The 17,045-nt window shown below is 39.4% G+C and overlaps 2 protein-coding genes across 10 annotated transcripts in view; one reads left to right on the top strand and one right to left on the bottom strand.

The window, feature by feature from the left end:
• The window catches only part of MCF2L2 (MCF.2 cell line derived transforming sequence-like 2), a 527,578-nt gene that overhangs the window by 238,511 nt on the left and 272,022 nt on the right, over positions 1-17,045 (top strand). For all 3 annotated transcript variants that reach the window (XM_073626295.1, XM_073626294.1, XM_073626296.1), the window contains exon 15: positions 2,262-2,350. In XM_073626295.1, the coding sequence (XP_073482396.1) occupies positions 2,262-2,350 (89 nt within the window). The remainder of the gene's footprint in view (positions 1-2,261; positions 2,351-17,045) is intronic.
• B3GNT5 (UDP-GlcNAc:betaGal beta-1,3-N-acetylglucosaminyltransferase 5) overlaps positions 11,517-17,045 on the bottom strand; it is a 60,804-nt gene continuing 55,275 nt past the window's right edge. For all 7 annotated transcript variants that reach the window (XM_073626299.1, XM_073626298.1, XM_073626301.1 and 4 more), the window contains one exon: positions 11,517-16,967. In XM_073626299.1, coding sequence (XP_073482400.1) covers positions 15,636-16,790 — 1,155 coding nt within the window. In that variant the 5' untranslated portion in view covers positions 16,791-16,967 and the 3' untranslated portion in view covers positions 11,517-15,635. The remainder of the gene's footprint in view (positions 16,968-17,045) is intronic.

Below are 17,045 nucleotides of genomic sequence, written 5' to 3'. Positions count from 1 at the left end.
AAAGTGCTCCAATAAGCCTGTGTATTGCAAATATTCCACAAAGCTTGAGTAATTTTCAAACAATAGATAATCCAACACAAACATCCATGCGATTTAGTGTTGCATCAATGCATTTCAGTGCTGCATCTATGCAATATGGTGTTAGTGCAATGTTCAAACAATAAAAAGTTAAAAGATAGAAAAAACGCATAAATGTGATTTGGTGTTGCATCCATGTGATTCTATGCAATTCAGTGCTGTGTTGCTGTGCAATGATCAAATTAACAGTCCACAGATCTTCCACAATCCATTCATGTGTTATTGTGAACATAAACTAAAGTGCTGTGTGCTCATACAAGTGCTCCCCCCCAAGTGATAGCCCCTCACCTTAGGGTGTGCAGCCTTGCAATTAAGCTTGGTCAGAATGCGCCTTAGAACCTCTATGGGTTCGATGTTATATGCAGGGTCCTGGATAGATTTGCACTAGTGCCTCTGTTCCTCACAGCAGTCCCGTTTGCACCTCAATATATTAACACAAAAAGGACTTCATGGTGCAGAATGTACTAAATTTATTAAAATCATAAACAAATCCTGCAATGGGTACTCACAGTAACAAGGCACTTAAGGGCGCCACACTAAAACAGCAGAGACGAACGGGCAACAGCGGCTGGTATGGGGTGGCGTGTTAATCTGTCCCAACAGGTTGTATGTATAACGTTCCATCCTGTCCCCTTCCCCTACGCGTGTTTGATACAAGGGGTATTTCGTATCTTCATCAATGGGTGATTTTCAGAATCACATGGATGCAACACCAAATCGCATGGATGCCTTTTTTTGTATTTTTTAACTTTTTATTGTTTGAACATTGCACAACACCATATTGCATAGCTGCAGCACCGAAATGCATGGATGCAACACTAAATCGCATGGATGTTTGTGTTGAATTATCTATTAATGTTTGAAACTTGCACAAGCTTTGTGGAATATTTGCAATACACAAGCTTATTGGAGCACTTTTACCTATTTATTCATTCATTGAAATTTATTGCACATTAACGTATAGTATAGTATTAATAGATTTTGTATATGTTAAGCACAATATCACTTTATTAATATTTTAGTGGAAATTTCTTATTTTTTTATTTTGATAAGCGCAGCGTGTGTACTATTTGGTTTAACTATTTTGCATGGTTATGAGACATGCGTAACGTTAGCAGCTGATCATTTGCAAAGATATACTATTTTGGAGACCAGATTTGGTCAATTACCTGGAGGCTCACAGGACTACAAATTAGCATTCTGATCAAATATTCAAGAAACAGTGATTTTTTTCCAAATTGCAGGCGCCATTTTTCCTTGAGTGAGGACATTTTAGCAATTTCTTCAAGTCATTCTTTAAATTTAGCCTATTTGCTGGGCTTGCCAAAGATTTGGAATCCATAGTGTAGCTGAGTATACGATTTGACTCTTAATACCTATGTTAAGAAATTTTGATTCATCACAGCCAATTTTAAAATCTGTTAGGGAGCCAAATTTCTCAAGTTTGCTGGTAAGGTAAAGTTATTTCCGAGCAGGATATTATCTGCAGAAGAGTTAAACATTAAAAAAATACAGTAGTGGATTGAGTGGCACCTAATAGCATGCACATGTAGTAGGAGGTAACATGTAGGTTATTGTCAGACATATCGTAATGTACCATTGACTGTAACTAAAAACAGGTGGCCTTGTTATTACTGTGTGAGTGAAGGTCCAGAAGGAGGAGAGAGTCAACGCTGAAGTAATGTAAATAGTTTATTTTTGTGTATGGCCGGTTGGGTCTTGTGTATACTTGTGTAAAAAGCAAGAAATAAAACTTTTAAAAAAAAAAATTAAAAAATAACAGAGATAACGGTCATCTTTCCCTCATCCTATTTTATAAGGAACAGAATCAGAGAAAAACCCATCAATTTTAATTTTAGCTTTAGGACTAGAGTGTATTACCTTCATATTGTTTGATGTTTTGTTTTTTTAGCATTCATTATGTGCTTTTAATGAATAAACAGAAGCTGTATTTCCTACAATAAGATCTGTATGTGGGATTTGTCATCCACTATGCAGATGCGGTATGACAACACTGTTGATTCCGTTGAGGAATGATTTTTATTTAAAGTTTTGTCCTCATATGATAGAGTGGTTAGAAATAAATTCACACAGATTTAATCATTGTGCACACTTAAGATGCTATGCTGCTGATAATGTTTGACTGTATTACAAGCAGCTATTTAATTTGCATTTAATTTTAGATTGAAGTAATGCATGAAGCAAGTCAAGGTGGAACTAGTAGGTCACTGGTGATGAGTGAAAGTGAGGAAAATCTCTGTACAAGAAAAAGGTAAGATAATATATATATGCAAGTGTTCTGTGTAATTTTATGTGTGCTGTTAAAACATTCGAAGGGTTTTTTTTTCTTAGTAAACTTTGATATATCCTTATTTTAAAAAGAATAGGTAAAGTGACGAAATCAAAGTAAATGTCCTATTTGTTTTTATTGTAGAGCACTGAGGATGAGGTGTCAAGTCTACCTGACCCCTTAACACACAGGGATTTTTTTAAAGGAGGGAGTATAATGCATTTTCCATGACCATGTTGAGTTTTTATTGCAGTATTTACAGTAATTTATAATCACTTTCACATTTTATTACAAGCATGCTTGTTGAATGTGTGAAATAAAAATCTTTGTAGTTAGCCACTAAAAGGAGCTGTCCATGGCTTGGTGTAATTCTCAAGTCTCAGAACAACTTGGCCACAAAGGGAGTGATGGCAAGCTACTCATAGGGGCATATTTTTAAAGTATTCCTTGTACTTTTGCTGAACATACACTAGATTTGTAAAACACATTTTGACAAACATTTTCTGGGTGTAAATAGTCTCTGACATTTTCCAGTGTCTATTCTTCCATAGGAAAAGTTGTTCACTGTAATATCTATGCTATTTATAAAAGGGTAAATGTTATAATCCATGCACATTTACTGGTCAAATTGAAAAAAAAAAAAGCTAAGTCCTAGCAATAGAAGGAGGACACTAGGTGGCTTCCTTCAGAAGCCTACTACAGTGCATCCGAAAAGTATTCATAGCGCTTCACTTTTTCCACATTTTGTTATGTTACAGCCTTATTCCAAAATGGATTAATTATTTTCCTCAAATTAAACAATACCCCACAATGATAACTGAAAAGAAAATAGTTTGAAATCTTTGTAAATTAAAACTATAAAACGAAAAAAAAAATCCCATGTACATAAGTATTCACAGCCTTTGCTCAATACTTTGTTGAAGCATCTTTAGCACCAATTACAGCCTCAAGTCTTTTTGAGCATGATATTACAAGCTTGGCACACCTATTTTTGGGCAGTTTCTCCCATTCTTCTTTGCAGGACCTCTCAAGCTCCATCAGGTTGGATGGGGAGCGTTGGTGCACAGCCATTTTCAGATCTTTCCAGAAGATGTTCAAGTCTGGACTCTGGATGGGCCACTTAAGGACATTCACAAATTTGTCCTATAGCCACTCCTTTGTTATCTTGGCTTTGTACTTAGGGTTGTTGTCTTGTTGTAAGATGAACCTTCACCCCAGTCTGAGGTCCAGAGCACTCCAGAGCAGGTTTTCATGAAGGATGCCTCATTGAAAATTGCTGCATTCATCTTTCCCTCAATCCTGACTAGTCTCCCAGTCCCTGCCGCTGAAAAACATCCCCACAGCATGAAGCTGTCACCACCATGCTTCAGTGTAGGGATGGTATTGGCTAGGTGATGAGCAGTGCCTGGTTTCCTCCAGACATGATGCTTGCCATTCAGGCCAAAGAGTTGCAATCTGTTTCATCAGACCAGAGAATTTTGTTTCGCATGGTCAGAGTCCTTCAGGTGCCTTTTGGCAAACTCCAGGCAGGCTGTCCATGTGCCTTTTACTGAGGAGTGGCTTCCGTCTGGCCACTCAATAGAGGCCCGATTGGTGGAGTGCTGCAAAGATGGTTGTTCTTCTGGAAGGTTCTCCTCTCTCCACAGAGAAACATGGAGCTCTGTCAGTGTGACCATTGGGTTCTTGGTCCTTCTCCCGCCATCGCTGTTTGGCCGGGCAGCCCACTTTAGGAAGAGTCCTGGTGGTTCCAAACTCCTTCCATTTAAGGAAAAAGGAGGCCAATGGGACCTTCAATGCTGCAGAAATTTTTCTGTACCCTTCCTCAGATCTGTGCCTCCATACAATCCTGTCTCGGAGGTCTACAGACAATTCCTTGGACTTCAAGGCTTGGTTTGTGCTCCGACATGCACTGTTAACTGTGGGACCTTAAATAGAGACATGCGTGTGCCTTTCCAAATCATATCCAATCAACTGAATTTACCACAGGTGGACTCCAATAAAGTTGTATAGTTGTAGTCCATGGAAACAGGATGCACCTGAGCTAAATTTTGGGTGTCATGGTAAAGGCTGTGAATACTTATGTACATGTGATTTTTTTTTTTCGCTTTTTATTTTTAATAAATTTGCAAAGATTTCAAAACAAACTTCTATCACATTGTCATTATAGGGCATTGTTGGTAGAATTTAGAGCAAAATAAGGAATTTAATACATTTTGGAATAAGCCTGTAACATAAAATGTGGAAAAGTGAAGCACTGAGAATACTTTCTAGATGCACTGTATGTCTTATTAACTGGGCCATTTGTACTGTACAAACATTGCTCAAATGTAACATGCGTACAGAGTGCTTCTTTATGCAGGATCTTGCTGGTAGCAAGATCCTGCGTATTAGTTGCCCTGTTTATACAGCCATGTCCCCAAGGCCTTGATGTAAACACTGGCCAATAATAATCCAGACTGAAAACAATGAGCATTCATAACGCAAAGCCAACATATCAAGCAGGGGGAGAAGTGTCATTTTAATCATATTCACATACTGTATAGTTTTCAGCATAAATTAATCTACACACTTTAAGCAGTTTGTACCGATTGTATCCTTAGCTTTTGCTGGCGCCTCTTCTACACGCAAGGATGTTCGATGAATCCTGAACTTTGTTACACAACAACTGCAACAAATCCTGCACATTTATCAGTTATTTTATTAAACTGAGTTGCAAGAGTAAAAAAAAACAAAAAACAAACGTGCCTGAAGATGGAAAATTACTAAACTAGTCTTGTTGAAGTCACATAAATAGATATTAATAAAAGATATTAGTCATATTTGTATGAACAACCTCCATTTTTCAGTCTTACCACCACTTTGATCTTATATCACTGATATCATCCTCCCTGCTCACTGTCAAAATTTTTTTTTTAAACGCAGCCCAGCCGTTATAACTCATTCACAGTGCTCTGTGAATGGAAAACTACAAGTCCCAACAGCCTTAGCAGCTGTCAGCTTGTAGCTCTCAACGAAAGCATTGCCGTTCCTCAAGCAATTGCATTATTATATATCAGATCAAGGGTGACTGAGTCCCATTCAATAGAAAGATGATGGACACCACATGGGGAACATCATACAACTCTGAAGTAGCAGTGAAACTGCTCAGCCGTGTCCAGTGGATCTCATATGCAACCATGGGGAAATCCTCTTAGGCCCCTTTCACACTGGGGCGGTAAAACAGCGCTATTTTTAGCGCTGTTTTACCGCGGTATTCGGCCGCTAGCGGTGCGGTTTTAACCCCCCGCTGTCGGACGAAAAAGGGTTAAAAGCCCTCGTGTAGCGCGGCTATAGCCGCGGTATAGCCGCGCTGTCCCATTGATTTCAATGGGCAGGAGCGGTTTAGGAGCAGTGAATACACCGCTCCTTCACCACTCCAAAGATGCGGCTGACAGGAGATTTTTTCTTCTCCTGCCAGCGCACCGCTTCAGTGTGAAAGCCCTCGGGCTTTCACACTGAACAAACAGCGGAGGCTGTTTAGGGGCGGTTTGCAGGTGCTATTTTTAGCGCAATAACGCCTGAAAACCGCCCCAGTGTGAAAGGGGCCTTATTGTAAATATAATTACACCCAATCAAAAGGGTGTGATGTTAGGTGGGCTGGAATAATTTATTATGCTCAGCATACATGACCTTAAAGGATAATTTCACCTTTGGGAACATGGTACATGTTTCACCTGTTTTTTTAGGGTGGCACTTGTAACGTGTTCCACTCTTGCAGCCTCTCGCCGATCCCCCCTCATTGTGACAGAGGGCCGGGGATATGTTTTTGCCCATGGTGCCCAATCAGGTTCATACCTATGAAAATTAAATAAGGAATCAAGTATATCACTCTGAACAAAATCTTGTCCTTGCTCCATTTTTTTTAAAACAAGATATGAACAGAACTCAGTTTACTATACTCTTGAAGAAAAAGATAACATCTGATTGCCTGCCATAAGTTTATGCACCTTAAATGAAAACGCTTGTCAATCTTTAAGAAATTGTGATAGGTTACTAAGAGCTGTAGCATATTTCATTTTAGGCCCACTGGGCACCATCTATACAAGTGTTATAAAATATCAAATGTAATGGAAAATGTGTGTGTGTTTTCATTTGTTTTCTAACAAAGTAAACTTATGGTTTAAATGTACATAGTGACCAAAAACGCAGACATATCAGATGTGTCCAGATACGTCTTCAGCTCCTGCCGATTTCATCACATTTTAAAATGGGTAGAAAAAGAACATCCTGTAGCTTCTGCCATTTTAGGAGATAAGTGAACTTGCTTACTGTGTGGGGGGTAAAAAAACCTAGCCGTTTCTACAACTATGTGAGTGAAGATAGGCCTGCGTTGTGTCGGTGGAAGAAAGAAGGGAACGTAGGTTATCTCAGCTGAATATTCTAACTAAAGTCAGATATGCATGGTCAAAATTGGACTGGTTTAGCAGGGACCGGCTGAATTTTGATGCATGTATAGGAATGCTGGTTGTACAGAAGTCAATCTGCCGGTCGACTTATGCAACCACCCCGTTTCTCCCAATTTATCATAGCCGGCAGAACTTATCAGTATATTCTCCTTGCTGTCAGAATACAATAACTCAGCAGGAAGGATTCCCCTGTCCCCAAAGTGTGTGGATGGGGGAATCAGGGCATCTTTTTTTTTTTTTTTTTTTTTTTCATTCAACCGGCTGAATAATAATAATAAAAAAAAAAAGTATGGGTTGCGTTAGTGAGATGAAATTGCAATCTGCACAACCATTAAATGGGTTGTGTGTGTTGTTTTTAATGGTTGTGTAGATTGCAAATTTCAGCTCACTAATGCAACCCATACTTTTTTTTTTTATTATTATTCAGCCGGTTGAATGAAAAAAAAAAAAAGCCCGATTCCCCCATCCACACAACCATTAAATATGCCATAACTTGTATATGTCTAAAATAGGCTGCGTAAAATTTGTGCCGCTGTAGTCTTAGCGCCCAGAAATGTTTGACCGTGTCAATGTTTTGCCACCACCAGGGTAAAAACTAAAATTTCTATACTTATATTCTAGGAACATGACCCAGACACTAAGGGGTTGATTTACTAAAACTGAAGAGTGCAAATGCCGATGCAGCTGTGCATGTAAGCCAATCAGTTTTTAACTTAATTGAACAAGCTGAAGTTTTGACAATAAAACATGTAAGCCAATTGGTTTCTGTACAGAGCTGCAGCAGATTTTGCACACTTCAGTTTTATTAAATCAACACCTTGGCTTCTGTAAGACTGGTCTATAATTACCTTTGTGTTAAAGTTACCATATTTTCAAAACTAAAATCAGTGGACATCTTACTAACCACACCCACAAAAATAACACAAATTTGTAACACATACTGAAACAATTGGTCATGGACTTTTGGAATAAGAGACACTGAAGGTATAAAAACAAAATGCTTTTGGCAACACAAGCAGAAAAACGATGTGGTGTGCATAGCGCAAAACAATGAATTGTGGGTGTGGCAAATTTGCAGTGGGTAGGTCTTCAAGGGGTATGGGTAAATAAAACCTGAGTATCACGCAGAGACTGAAGGGGTCAGGAGTGCATTATGAAAAACAAATGGGTCAGGAAAATTTAACACACAGGAGCTCAGGGGTCAGGAGTGTGTAATGCACAGGAGCACAGGGGTCAGGAGTGTGCAATGCACTGGCGCTCAGGGGTGAAAAACACATGGAGTGCAGGGGACACTGGACATCAATGAAGCTTAACAATCACAGTGTCAGGACTTGGGGCACCCAGTCTAAGATGAGGGTGCCTGGCGACAGCAATGTCTCGGCCATGGGGCAGTCAGAAATTACTCTAGGGATGCCTGTTTTCTGGGGGCAGACCCCTCTAATATGAGGACTGTCCCCAGGAAACAGACTAATGGTACCCATACTTTGAGTAAGGTTATCTATAACCACTGACAAGCGGAAAATGGTTTTTAAAGATGCACTGCTGTATACTAATGAAGCACGTGAATGTATGATTATCTAGTCTATGGCACAAAGAAAAATCAAAAAATATCCATAGGTACATTGTAAAGGGAGAATGTCTGGGCTGCACATTCAGAAAAAACTATAATATTCTATTAAGTACAAAAATAAGTTGACAGCACAGAGAACCTGTTGCCTATACATAGTGGAGAATCGGGTGCTCTGCTTCCTAGTGTAAGGTTAGTAATTTATTATATTATTTACCATACAATATTCACCACCCCATGCAAGAACAAAGACTATCCATGCCAATTCAGTTACTGTTTCATTATTCGGAAATTAGCTATACATTTTACCTTTCAAGAAAATGTGTGGTCTATCATCTCTTTGATAGTAGCAGAAATCTGATGGTTTTTTTTTTTAATGATTCTCATGTGTTTAGGACAATGCTCATCAAGGAAGACAGCAAAATTTAATGTACATCATATTCCTCTCCATAGTTACTACAAAACACGTAGAAACATTTCTCCTTTCACCTTGAATTTTTAATGTGTGCATCGGTGATCACAGTGCTTCTAAATAAGGATGAAGTCCTGGCTTCCTAGCTAGCCTGGTAAATCAAATGTTTACCAAAGATAACGCAGATGTGCACCATTTATCAAATGTGTCACGTATGTGCCATGTTCATTGCTAGGGTTTGATGTAAAGATCATAAGACTGTCAGTGAGCATTTTTTTATATATAAAGCTGCACTTTTTTGTCTCCCAGACACAAGAACTACACCCTTACATTCCAAAATTACATAGAAGTTTACATAAATTACTAGTGTTCTGTTGAATTCATGATCTCTAAAAGACCTAGAAAGAAATCATATGTAAGGCTCTGGAGGCACTTAAAGTGGTATTACAGGCAAAATCAAAGACACTATATAAAGGCAGTCTGTCATTGGTTTAACAATGCAGTTGGTTTTTCTCGGCCCCCCGGCAAGTTTTTTTTTTTTTTTTTTAAATTTGTTTGGCAGTTAAGTACCTATAATCTACTAATTCATCCAACACTACTCTCTCCAGCCAGTGTTGCTCTCCAAGGTTGTCTCCATTCAACCTTCAAAAGATAGAGGAGCCACCCTAAGGCTGGCCATAGAGCCTAGTACACACAGCTCTGGTCAGAGTCTGTGTACTAACAATCCGATGTTAGTACAGCAATCGCCCCTGCTGTGCTATTGTGTTTTGACAAGGGGATGGCTCCCCGCCAGAACACTCCAGTCAGCACTCTCAGCCATTGGCTGAGAGTGCCGATCAAGAACCGGTTGGCTGCTGGTTCTCCAGCATGCTCGGCAAGCTTTTGTTGGACCGGCTGCCATACACACGGGACGAACGTCAGCTGTTTTTATTGAATAGGCCGATGTCGCCCGACATTTGTGTACTAGGCTTAAGACAGGAAGTGTGTTACTGGCCGGATCACCAGGTGGTAAAAAAATAAAAACACAACACACCCTCCTAAACAGAAAATGAATGCAGCCACCAAATCTAAGGACTGGTAAGCTGCAATATATTGCACTTTTGTTTTACGGTTTAGATATGCTTCAAGCAATGCATTAATTTAATTATGGCCACCTACTTTTGCTTATAGAATGGTATAATTTTCAAATACATTTATCTATTTTTATCAAGCTAGGTTGAAACTTGTCCATTTTATTAAAATACTCATCTTGGGTAAAAGCTACCAACTATTTTTGTCATCAGATCAAAAACTTTTGAGAATCATTGGCAATAGCATAATTCCCTATTTCACCTTGTATCAAATGCCAAATGTTAACACATAAAACATTCCTAACAATTTGAACATTTTCTGACAAAGAGAAATAGAAGCTTAAATTTACATGCTTCCAGATAGTGACAAGCACATACAAAAAGGTGAATAGTAAAACTATAATATACTGTGGTAAGGATGTGGCTAGGTTGATATGACCATTGTCTATATATTTCTCCATTTTTTTTTTTTTTTCTCCAAAAAAATGTAGACTGGAAAAAGGTGCAGGGGCAGGATAGGACAGTAATTACACAAAAACTGTGTTTATATAGTTGTTTTTGTTTTAAGTTCTGTGCACACCTCAGGCTTACACAAAGCAGCCCGGAAGCAAGTGTCTTGGTAAAATGCAGAATACTAAGCTTTCCTCTAACAGCTTTTGGGTCCTTTCTATTCACATCCCACGTGTGTAGGAAATCTACCCATGCAGCATAGAGATTACTGACCTATATAGTGTCCTATTCTGCTCTGTGGATGGTATTGTGGACAATCTTATGTGCATCTGCAATCCAAGTCTTCTCAAATATTGGACAAGAACCATAAACCCATACATTCTTTTTGCCATATTAAACTGAACACAGATTGCAGCAGTCAATCGATCTCATTAAGACATTGCATTTAATTATAATGTAACTTAATGGTTTATCAGACTGCACCCAGCAGAGCAGTAATGCCGCATCCATAGACATGAGTGTTAGTTATTTAATGAACATCCATTGTGTCTGTTTGCCTAAAGCTGCTCATATGCTGAACAAAATTTGGTCTGTTCAGCATGTGGCCATCCCTGTCACTGGACTGACTACTGTCAAAGAGACATGCTGAAAATCTCTCGATCAGTGGCTACTGCCATTGATCAATGTATTTTGACAGCAGCGGGCCATAGTCAGAATACAATGTCCCCACAGGGGGATTTCTCCATCCACCTCACTCGTGTGGATGGAGGAATATATTAGTCGTTTCCTGCAGCCCGCAGTCCACTGGCTGAATGAAGAAAAAAAATAAGTCACTTTGCTTTATGCTGCATTTGTCTCAGGGTATTTAAAGCTTTACTAATGTTGCTAGAAGGGTTTAAGGGACCACAGAGAATGAAGTTTCATCACAGCCAGGTATTTGCCTCAAGGGGGATTCTTCAAGTTCACTGGAGCAATGGACATGTCAGCCTTTATCAAACACTACAAGTGCAGCATTTGTACAACCAGTAAAGTCACTCCAGCTCTGTTCCACCTTCACTTGAACAACTTAAACGAATTAAAACAAACTTGAACAAATGAAAAAGCAGTAGGTGACAAAAGCACACTGAAGAACACCCATGAGCATTTGGCACATTTACAGATGACACATTTTTAATATAGTTTATATTAACACTATGAAGTCGAGTTTACATTCAGACAATTTATTGAAAACAATTCTTTGTAAATACAAAAACAGTTTAAATCATTTAGGTAAACCTGATATAAATAATAAAAACATACCAATAAACAGTTACAAATTATTTGCTGCACATATCCCTTTGACTGGAGACACTGTATGCCCTTACGGGCAGCAGATAAACACCTTCAACTGTTTCCACTGTAGCAACCTAAAATATTCAACCCATGAAATATATTCCTAATGTGTATGTTGAGCTGTTGATTAAATCCCAACATACCTATAGAATTCTGGGCTGTAAAAAAAAAATTCTGAATGGATCATAGAAGACTTTGCAAGTTCTCTCACCACTGCACAGTATCTAGTTTGGTAACCCTGTATCATTGCTTCTAAAAGCTCAGACAACTTTCACATCCAATGCCTTCACAGCTTCAAGAATAAATAAGCAGTTCCATTTTGTATAAAAATATATGTTTTTTTTGGAAAACAGACCCGCTGTAATTCATAATAAAGAACAATTTTACCTATGAGATTCAAAATAGCAAATGTATAAAACTGCACAGTTATCAACCAGTGCTTGACAAAGTATATATAAAAATTAAAAAAAAAAAAAAAAGCAACAATGGGCTAGACAGAGGTGGTAATATCTCCAACATAAAACTTGTGCTGGATGTTAAAGCAGATTTCCAGTCATTTGTGTGTTTATTAAAAGTCAGCAGCTACAAAAACTGTAGCTGTTGACTTTTAATAAACACACACTTACCTGTCCCAAGGTCCAGCGGTGCACTCACCCCAGCAGTTTTCCTCATTCACAGCCGGGTGCCCACTGCACATGCGCGAGCAGTGATGCACTCTATGATTGGCCCCGAAGTCTTCTAGGACCTGTCATGTGTCCCAGAAGACTTCAGGAGGGAGGGGGAAGGAGAACCGCTGCTTCCGATCGCCTAAGGCGACCAGAACGGAAGTGCCTGCTGGATCCTGTCAAAATCGGGTACCCCCCCTTTTCCCCAAAAGCTCCATTTCACCATCAGGAGCCGGGAAGGAGGCCTTAAAGCGGAAGTTCCACTTTTGGGTGGAACTATGCTTTAACAAACCATCTCATCGCATCATGATTAATGCAATGAAATGCCCAGTCCTTTGACAGTGTGCAATCTGTGGTACTGATTCATTAAATTAATGCTGGAGCACTAATTCGATTTTCTGTCTCTAAGAAAAATGTAAAAACTCTACTTAAAGCTTGATATTAGACCCTCATCATATGCAAAAAGTTTTAAAATCAGCATGCTGGATTGGTTGAAACCCCTGTTCTATTGATAGTTCAAAAATGGTTTCCATCACTGTTGTTTAATAGCTCACTGTAGAGCTAAAGGGACTTGCAGATTAGTGCTGAACATACATTTTCTTTTTCACAATATCCTGGCACCCAATATACATTACATGCCCATTTGGGAAGAAACAAAAGCTTCTCAGCCCAACACATGTAAATCCTCATGTCCCCATGAAGCTGAAAGCCTCCAAGGAAGAAATTTGCAAAGTTCTAAAGCAGTGTGAGAAATTATCGAATTTAATGTTTAATGCAAAAAGATTTTGGCCTCAAGACATAAAGCAATATTGTATCTTCAGTCATAAGTTACAGCATTTACCCCCAAAAAATGAAACCACTATTATTGAACACTGTAACAAGACCAAGATGTAATTCTAAAAATACATTTTAAAAAAGTGTTCTTTCTTTTGTCCTAACTGAACAGCGGCAGTCCGCCACCTCACCTGCCAGACATTTTAGATACACTCATGTGCAGGACTGTGATATGTGCAATGCACAAATAACTTCCAGATAGACATGAGAAGCAGGGATTTTCTACAGCAGACACTTCTGTATGCCATATGAAAATTAGGACTTCTTATATTTTTACAGCAACACATTTCCAAACTTCAAATGAACATTTGGTATTAAAAACATGACAAAGGAATTAGGTACTATAGCTCTGTTAGCTTAACTCAGGTCAAAACACTGCCGGTGTTTAAAAAGAACTTCTATTTACTTGCATTTTACTAGCTTTTCATACAAAATTCAGCAGAGTAAAACAGTTTGTTCAGTCAGATGTTGTTGCAGATTTATAGGACCATTGAAATTTGTCCACAGCTATGAAGTATGAAGGTGTAATCAAAATATCAGCTGCTACATGGCAGCTGTTCACAGTTGTTAGTACTTCTGTTGATATAACCTATCAAATCTTGAAGCTGAACTCCAGGTATGGATTTTATTGTATAGTTACATTGGTCCAGCTTGGACCAATGTAAGTATGCATATCCTATACCTGTGAGAATCGCTGTAATAGTCACTGCTACTATGTAGTCCCCAGTTTCGAGCACATGCCTTGCTGCATAGTAACCCCAAGGAGTTGGCTCGCCTGTCACAGGCACCATTCACTGGACACCTTTCATTTTTCTTAAAGCGGAGCTCCAGGCTCCTTCAGAAAAAAATTGAAAGTCAGCAGCTACAAATACTGTAGCTGCTGACTTTTAATATTAGGACAAATTACCTGTCTATGGATCCACCCGTGTCCTCACCCCAGCTGTTTTTTCAGTCAGCTCTCGGGTGCTGCCATCACTATCTTCACAGCCTGTTCCTTACTACGCGTGCACACTGCGCTTTGTGAATGGCCCAGGGGTGGGGGAAGGAGGAGGGGGCCGAACTTTCAGCTGAGTTTGCCGCGGGCTAACTCACCCGAAAGTAGGAGCGGGTACCTGTCAAAATCGGGTCTCCCCCTCCCCCAAAAGGTGCCAAATGTGGTAGCGGGGGGGGGGGGGGGGGCAAGAGGAGCTTTCCCTTTTGGGTGGAGCTCCACTTTAATAAATGCAAATGTTCTCTGAATAGACCAGGTTAAGGCTGATTTTGCTGCTCTGCCTCACCACATCGCCCAATCACAGAACGCCTTCTCACAAAAAAAGCTGCCTTTGTGCAGTTAGCATTAGTCTAGAGGCAGGGGATTTTCAAGCCTACAGTTTATGAAAGTGGGAATTTCAGCATGCAACGTCACTCAATGGTACCTGAAACTGCTTTTTTATTAAAATAAAGGATAGGGGATTGTATGTAGGAGGGATAGACTCTAAAGTAGGCCATTTACAGTGCAGGTGGACAAATCTCCTGCTGCAGCCATTGTATTGAAACAGCCTGCTCTGCCAGCTATCAAATTACCTGAACAGCGGGTATCTATTTGGATGCATCAGCTTTCAGCCAACGATTTTTCACCTGGCTGTATACACCACTCCTAAAACGGTGCTCATTGAAATGAATGGGCACCACTGCCAAAGTGCCTGCAAAGCGTTTTGGCAGCAGCGCTACACAGGCGGTATTAACCCCTTCTTCGGCAGCTAGCCAGGGTTAAAAGCTCCCTGCTAGAGGCCAAAAAGCGCTGCTAAAACAACTGTAAAGCGTTGATAAAACTAGCGGCGCTTTACCGCCGACGCTCATGGCGTGCCAGTGTGAAACTGCCCTAAAACAAGAAATTATATCAGAGAAGATTGTGTCCAATAGGATCATGACAGGAGAAACTTTATCTTACCCTACTCTACTTGGAAGTAGTATTTTAGTTTCTAGGATACTATGTGGAGGCAGGGATGGGTTTTGGCAAATATTAAGTAAAAATTGAACTTGCTATTAGATGCAGCACTTTGGTTTATTTACTGGATAAATCATATGTAATCTAAGCCACGGGTTTACTTGCACCCAAACATATTAAGAATCCCTTAGATCTCTGGCTTTCAAATTAACACTTTTAGACATGGATTTTATTTCCTAGTAGTTGGGCCAACAATTATATCCTTAGTTTTAAGTAGCACAGCACTGAATGTTTGTATTTATGCAACACACATGTAAAAACTTGTGCAAAAAAAAAAAAAAAAAAGTAGGTGTTGCCTGTAGGAATCATATTCTGGATGTTCTTGTGCTAGTGCAAACTATGAATGTAAACATTTATCCATTTAGTTGTCTTTGCCCCAGTTTTTCTTTGAAAATAGTACCCACAGAAAGAATGTTTGTTTAGCTATATAGTGATTTCACTTGCAGTTCTCTGGTCTAGCACCAGAATTGGCCAATTAACCACAAATACTTATGCAGAACATTTATTAGGACCATGCAGCAGAACATGGATATGTTCCATCAAATTGAAATTTGCAAAGAAGCAGAATGTTAACCACCTTGCAGTAGGTGTGTCCCCAGAAGCCAGATGTTAAATCTTTCACTTTAGGATCAGTGGCTTGCTTCCACAAATAAAGAAGATCATCTACATGTCCATGAGATGTTATCATCCTGTTATAGATGCACTGGTGATAGGGCGCCTTACCTTCCCCTGAAAAGAACAAGTGATGTTGAGGCACAATCCCCATTTTATTGGCACAGATTCCCATGAAAACATCATCAATGTATAAGCTGGTATTTAATGTCAGTGATGCTTCATACACTTTGGCTGCCACATCCTGAGAAACGACATAGGCAGCCCCTGCAGTGTAATCAGGATAAGCAGCCCATGGATACATTGCATATGGGACATAATACTTGCTATGTTTGTTCCTTATTGGAGGTGATCCACGATGGACTCTACCAATCCAGAAATCTTGGACACCTATTAGATCCATATCTTTCAAGTATGAAATCAAATTGGGGGTATGAACAAAGATGTCATCATCTGCTGTCATAATAAACTTTGCACTGCGACAGTATGTATTCACCCATCCAAACTGCAGGAGAAACTTTAGAGTTAAATTGTGAAATGTGTCAATGAACTCTTGCTGTATCAAGTCATGATAGACTTTGTTTTCCATTTCGAGCTGCTTCTGTTGCAGACTGCGTTTTATAGGGTCCTGATCTACTCCAAGAGCAAACATGACCTTGATGTTGGCAGCATACTGGAAACGTATGAAATCCTCATTGCCCCAGGTGGACCTAATTGCATCACGCCGTCTTCGGTTCTCTGGTGAAGTCTTTACAAACAGCAGGAGCATTACGTCCTTCTCCTGGCATTTGTCTTTATTATTGATCAAGTACTTGAAGTTCCTCGAGCTGTCAGATTTCTTTTGCACAACAGTCAAGCTACTATTCACAAAACCATAACTGTTTATAAAATATCGGTATGAGTAAGATTTTATGTGGTTTACAATATCATTGTCATCCTGAACCCACATCAGCATGAAAGACACCACAAAACAAGAGGCCATTACTTGAAGAAACTGGCATCTTCTTAACTTCCTGCTAGTAAGATACATTCTGGGGAGCTTGCACATTTAAACGTTTACACCAGATTCATATAGTTCTCAGAAAGTCCGCCTTATCTCCAACAAAGGATCATAGTAAAAGAAGGTGTGGGTCACACATCCAAGAAACACTTTTGGAAAAGTGAGAACAACTCTTCAAATATAAAGGATCCATGCTATGTGCTTATTTGATTCATAGACGACCACCTGAAATAGAGAAAAAAAAAAAAAAAAATGTTATGCTTTGTTACAGTACATCCAATAATGTGTAAACAGTAGCTAGCA

Source organism: Aquarana catesbeiana, linkage group LG04, assembly GCF_042186555.1.
Source record: "Aquarana catesbeiana isolate 2022-GZ linkage group LG04, ASM4218655v1, whole genome shotgun sequence".
In the NCBI taxonomy this organism is placed as follows: Eukaryota; Metazoa; Chordata; class Amphibia; order Anura; family Ranidae; genus Aquarana; species Aquarana catesbeiana.
The sequence above is the reverse complement of the archived record's forward strand: the minus strand, read 5'-3'. Positions and strand labels throughout refer to the sequence as shown.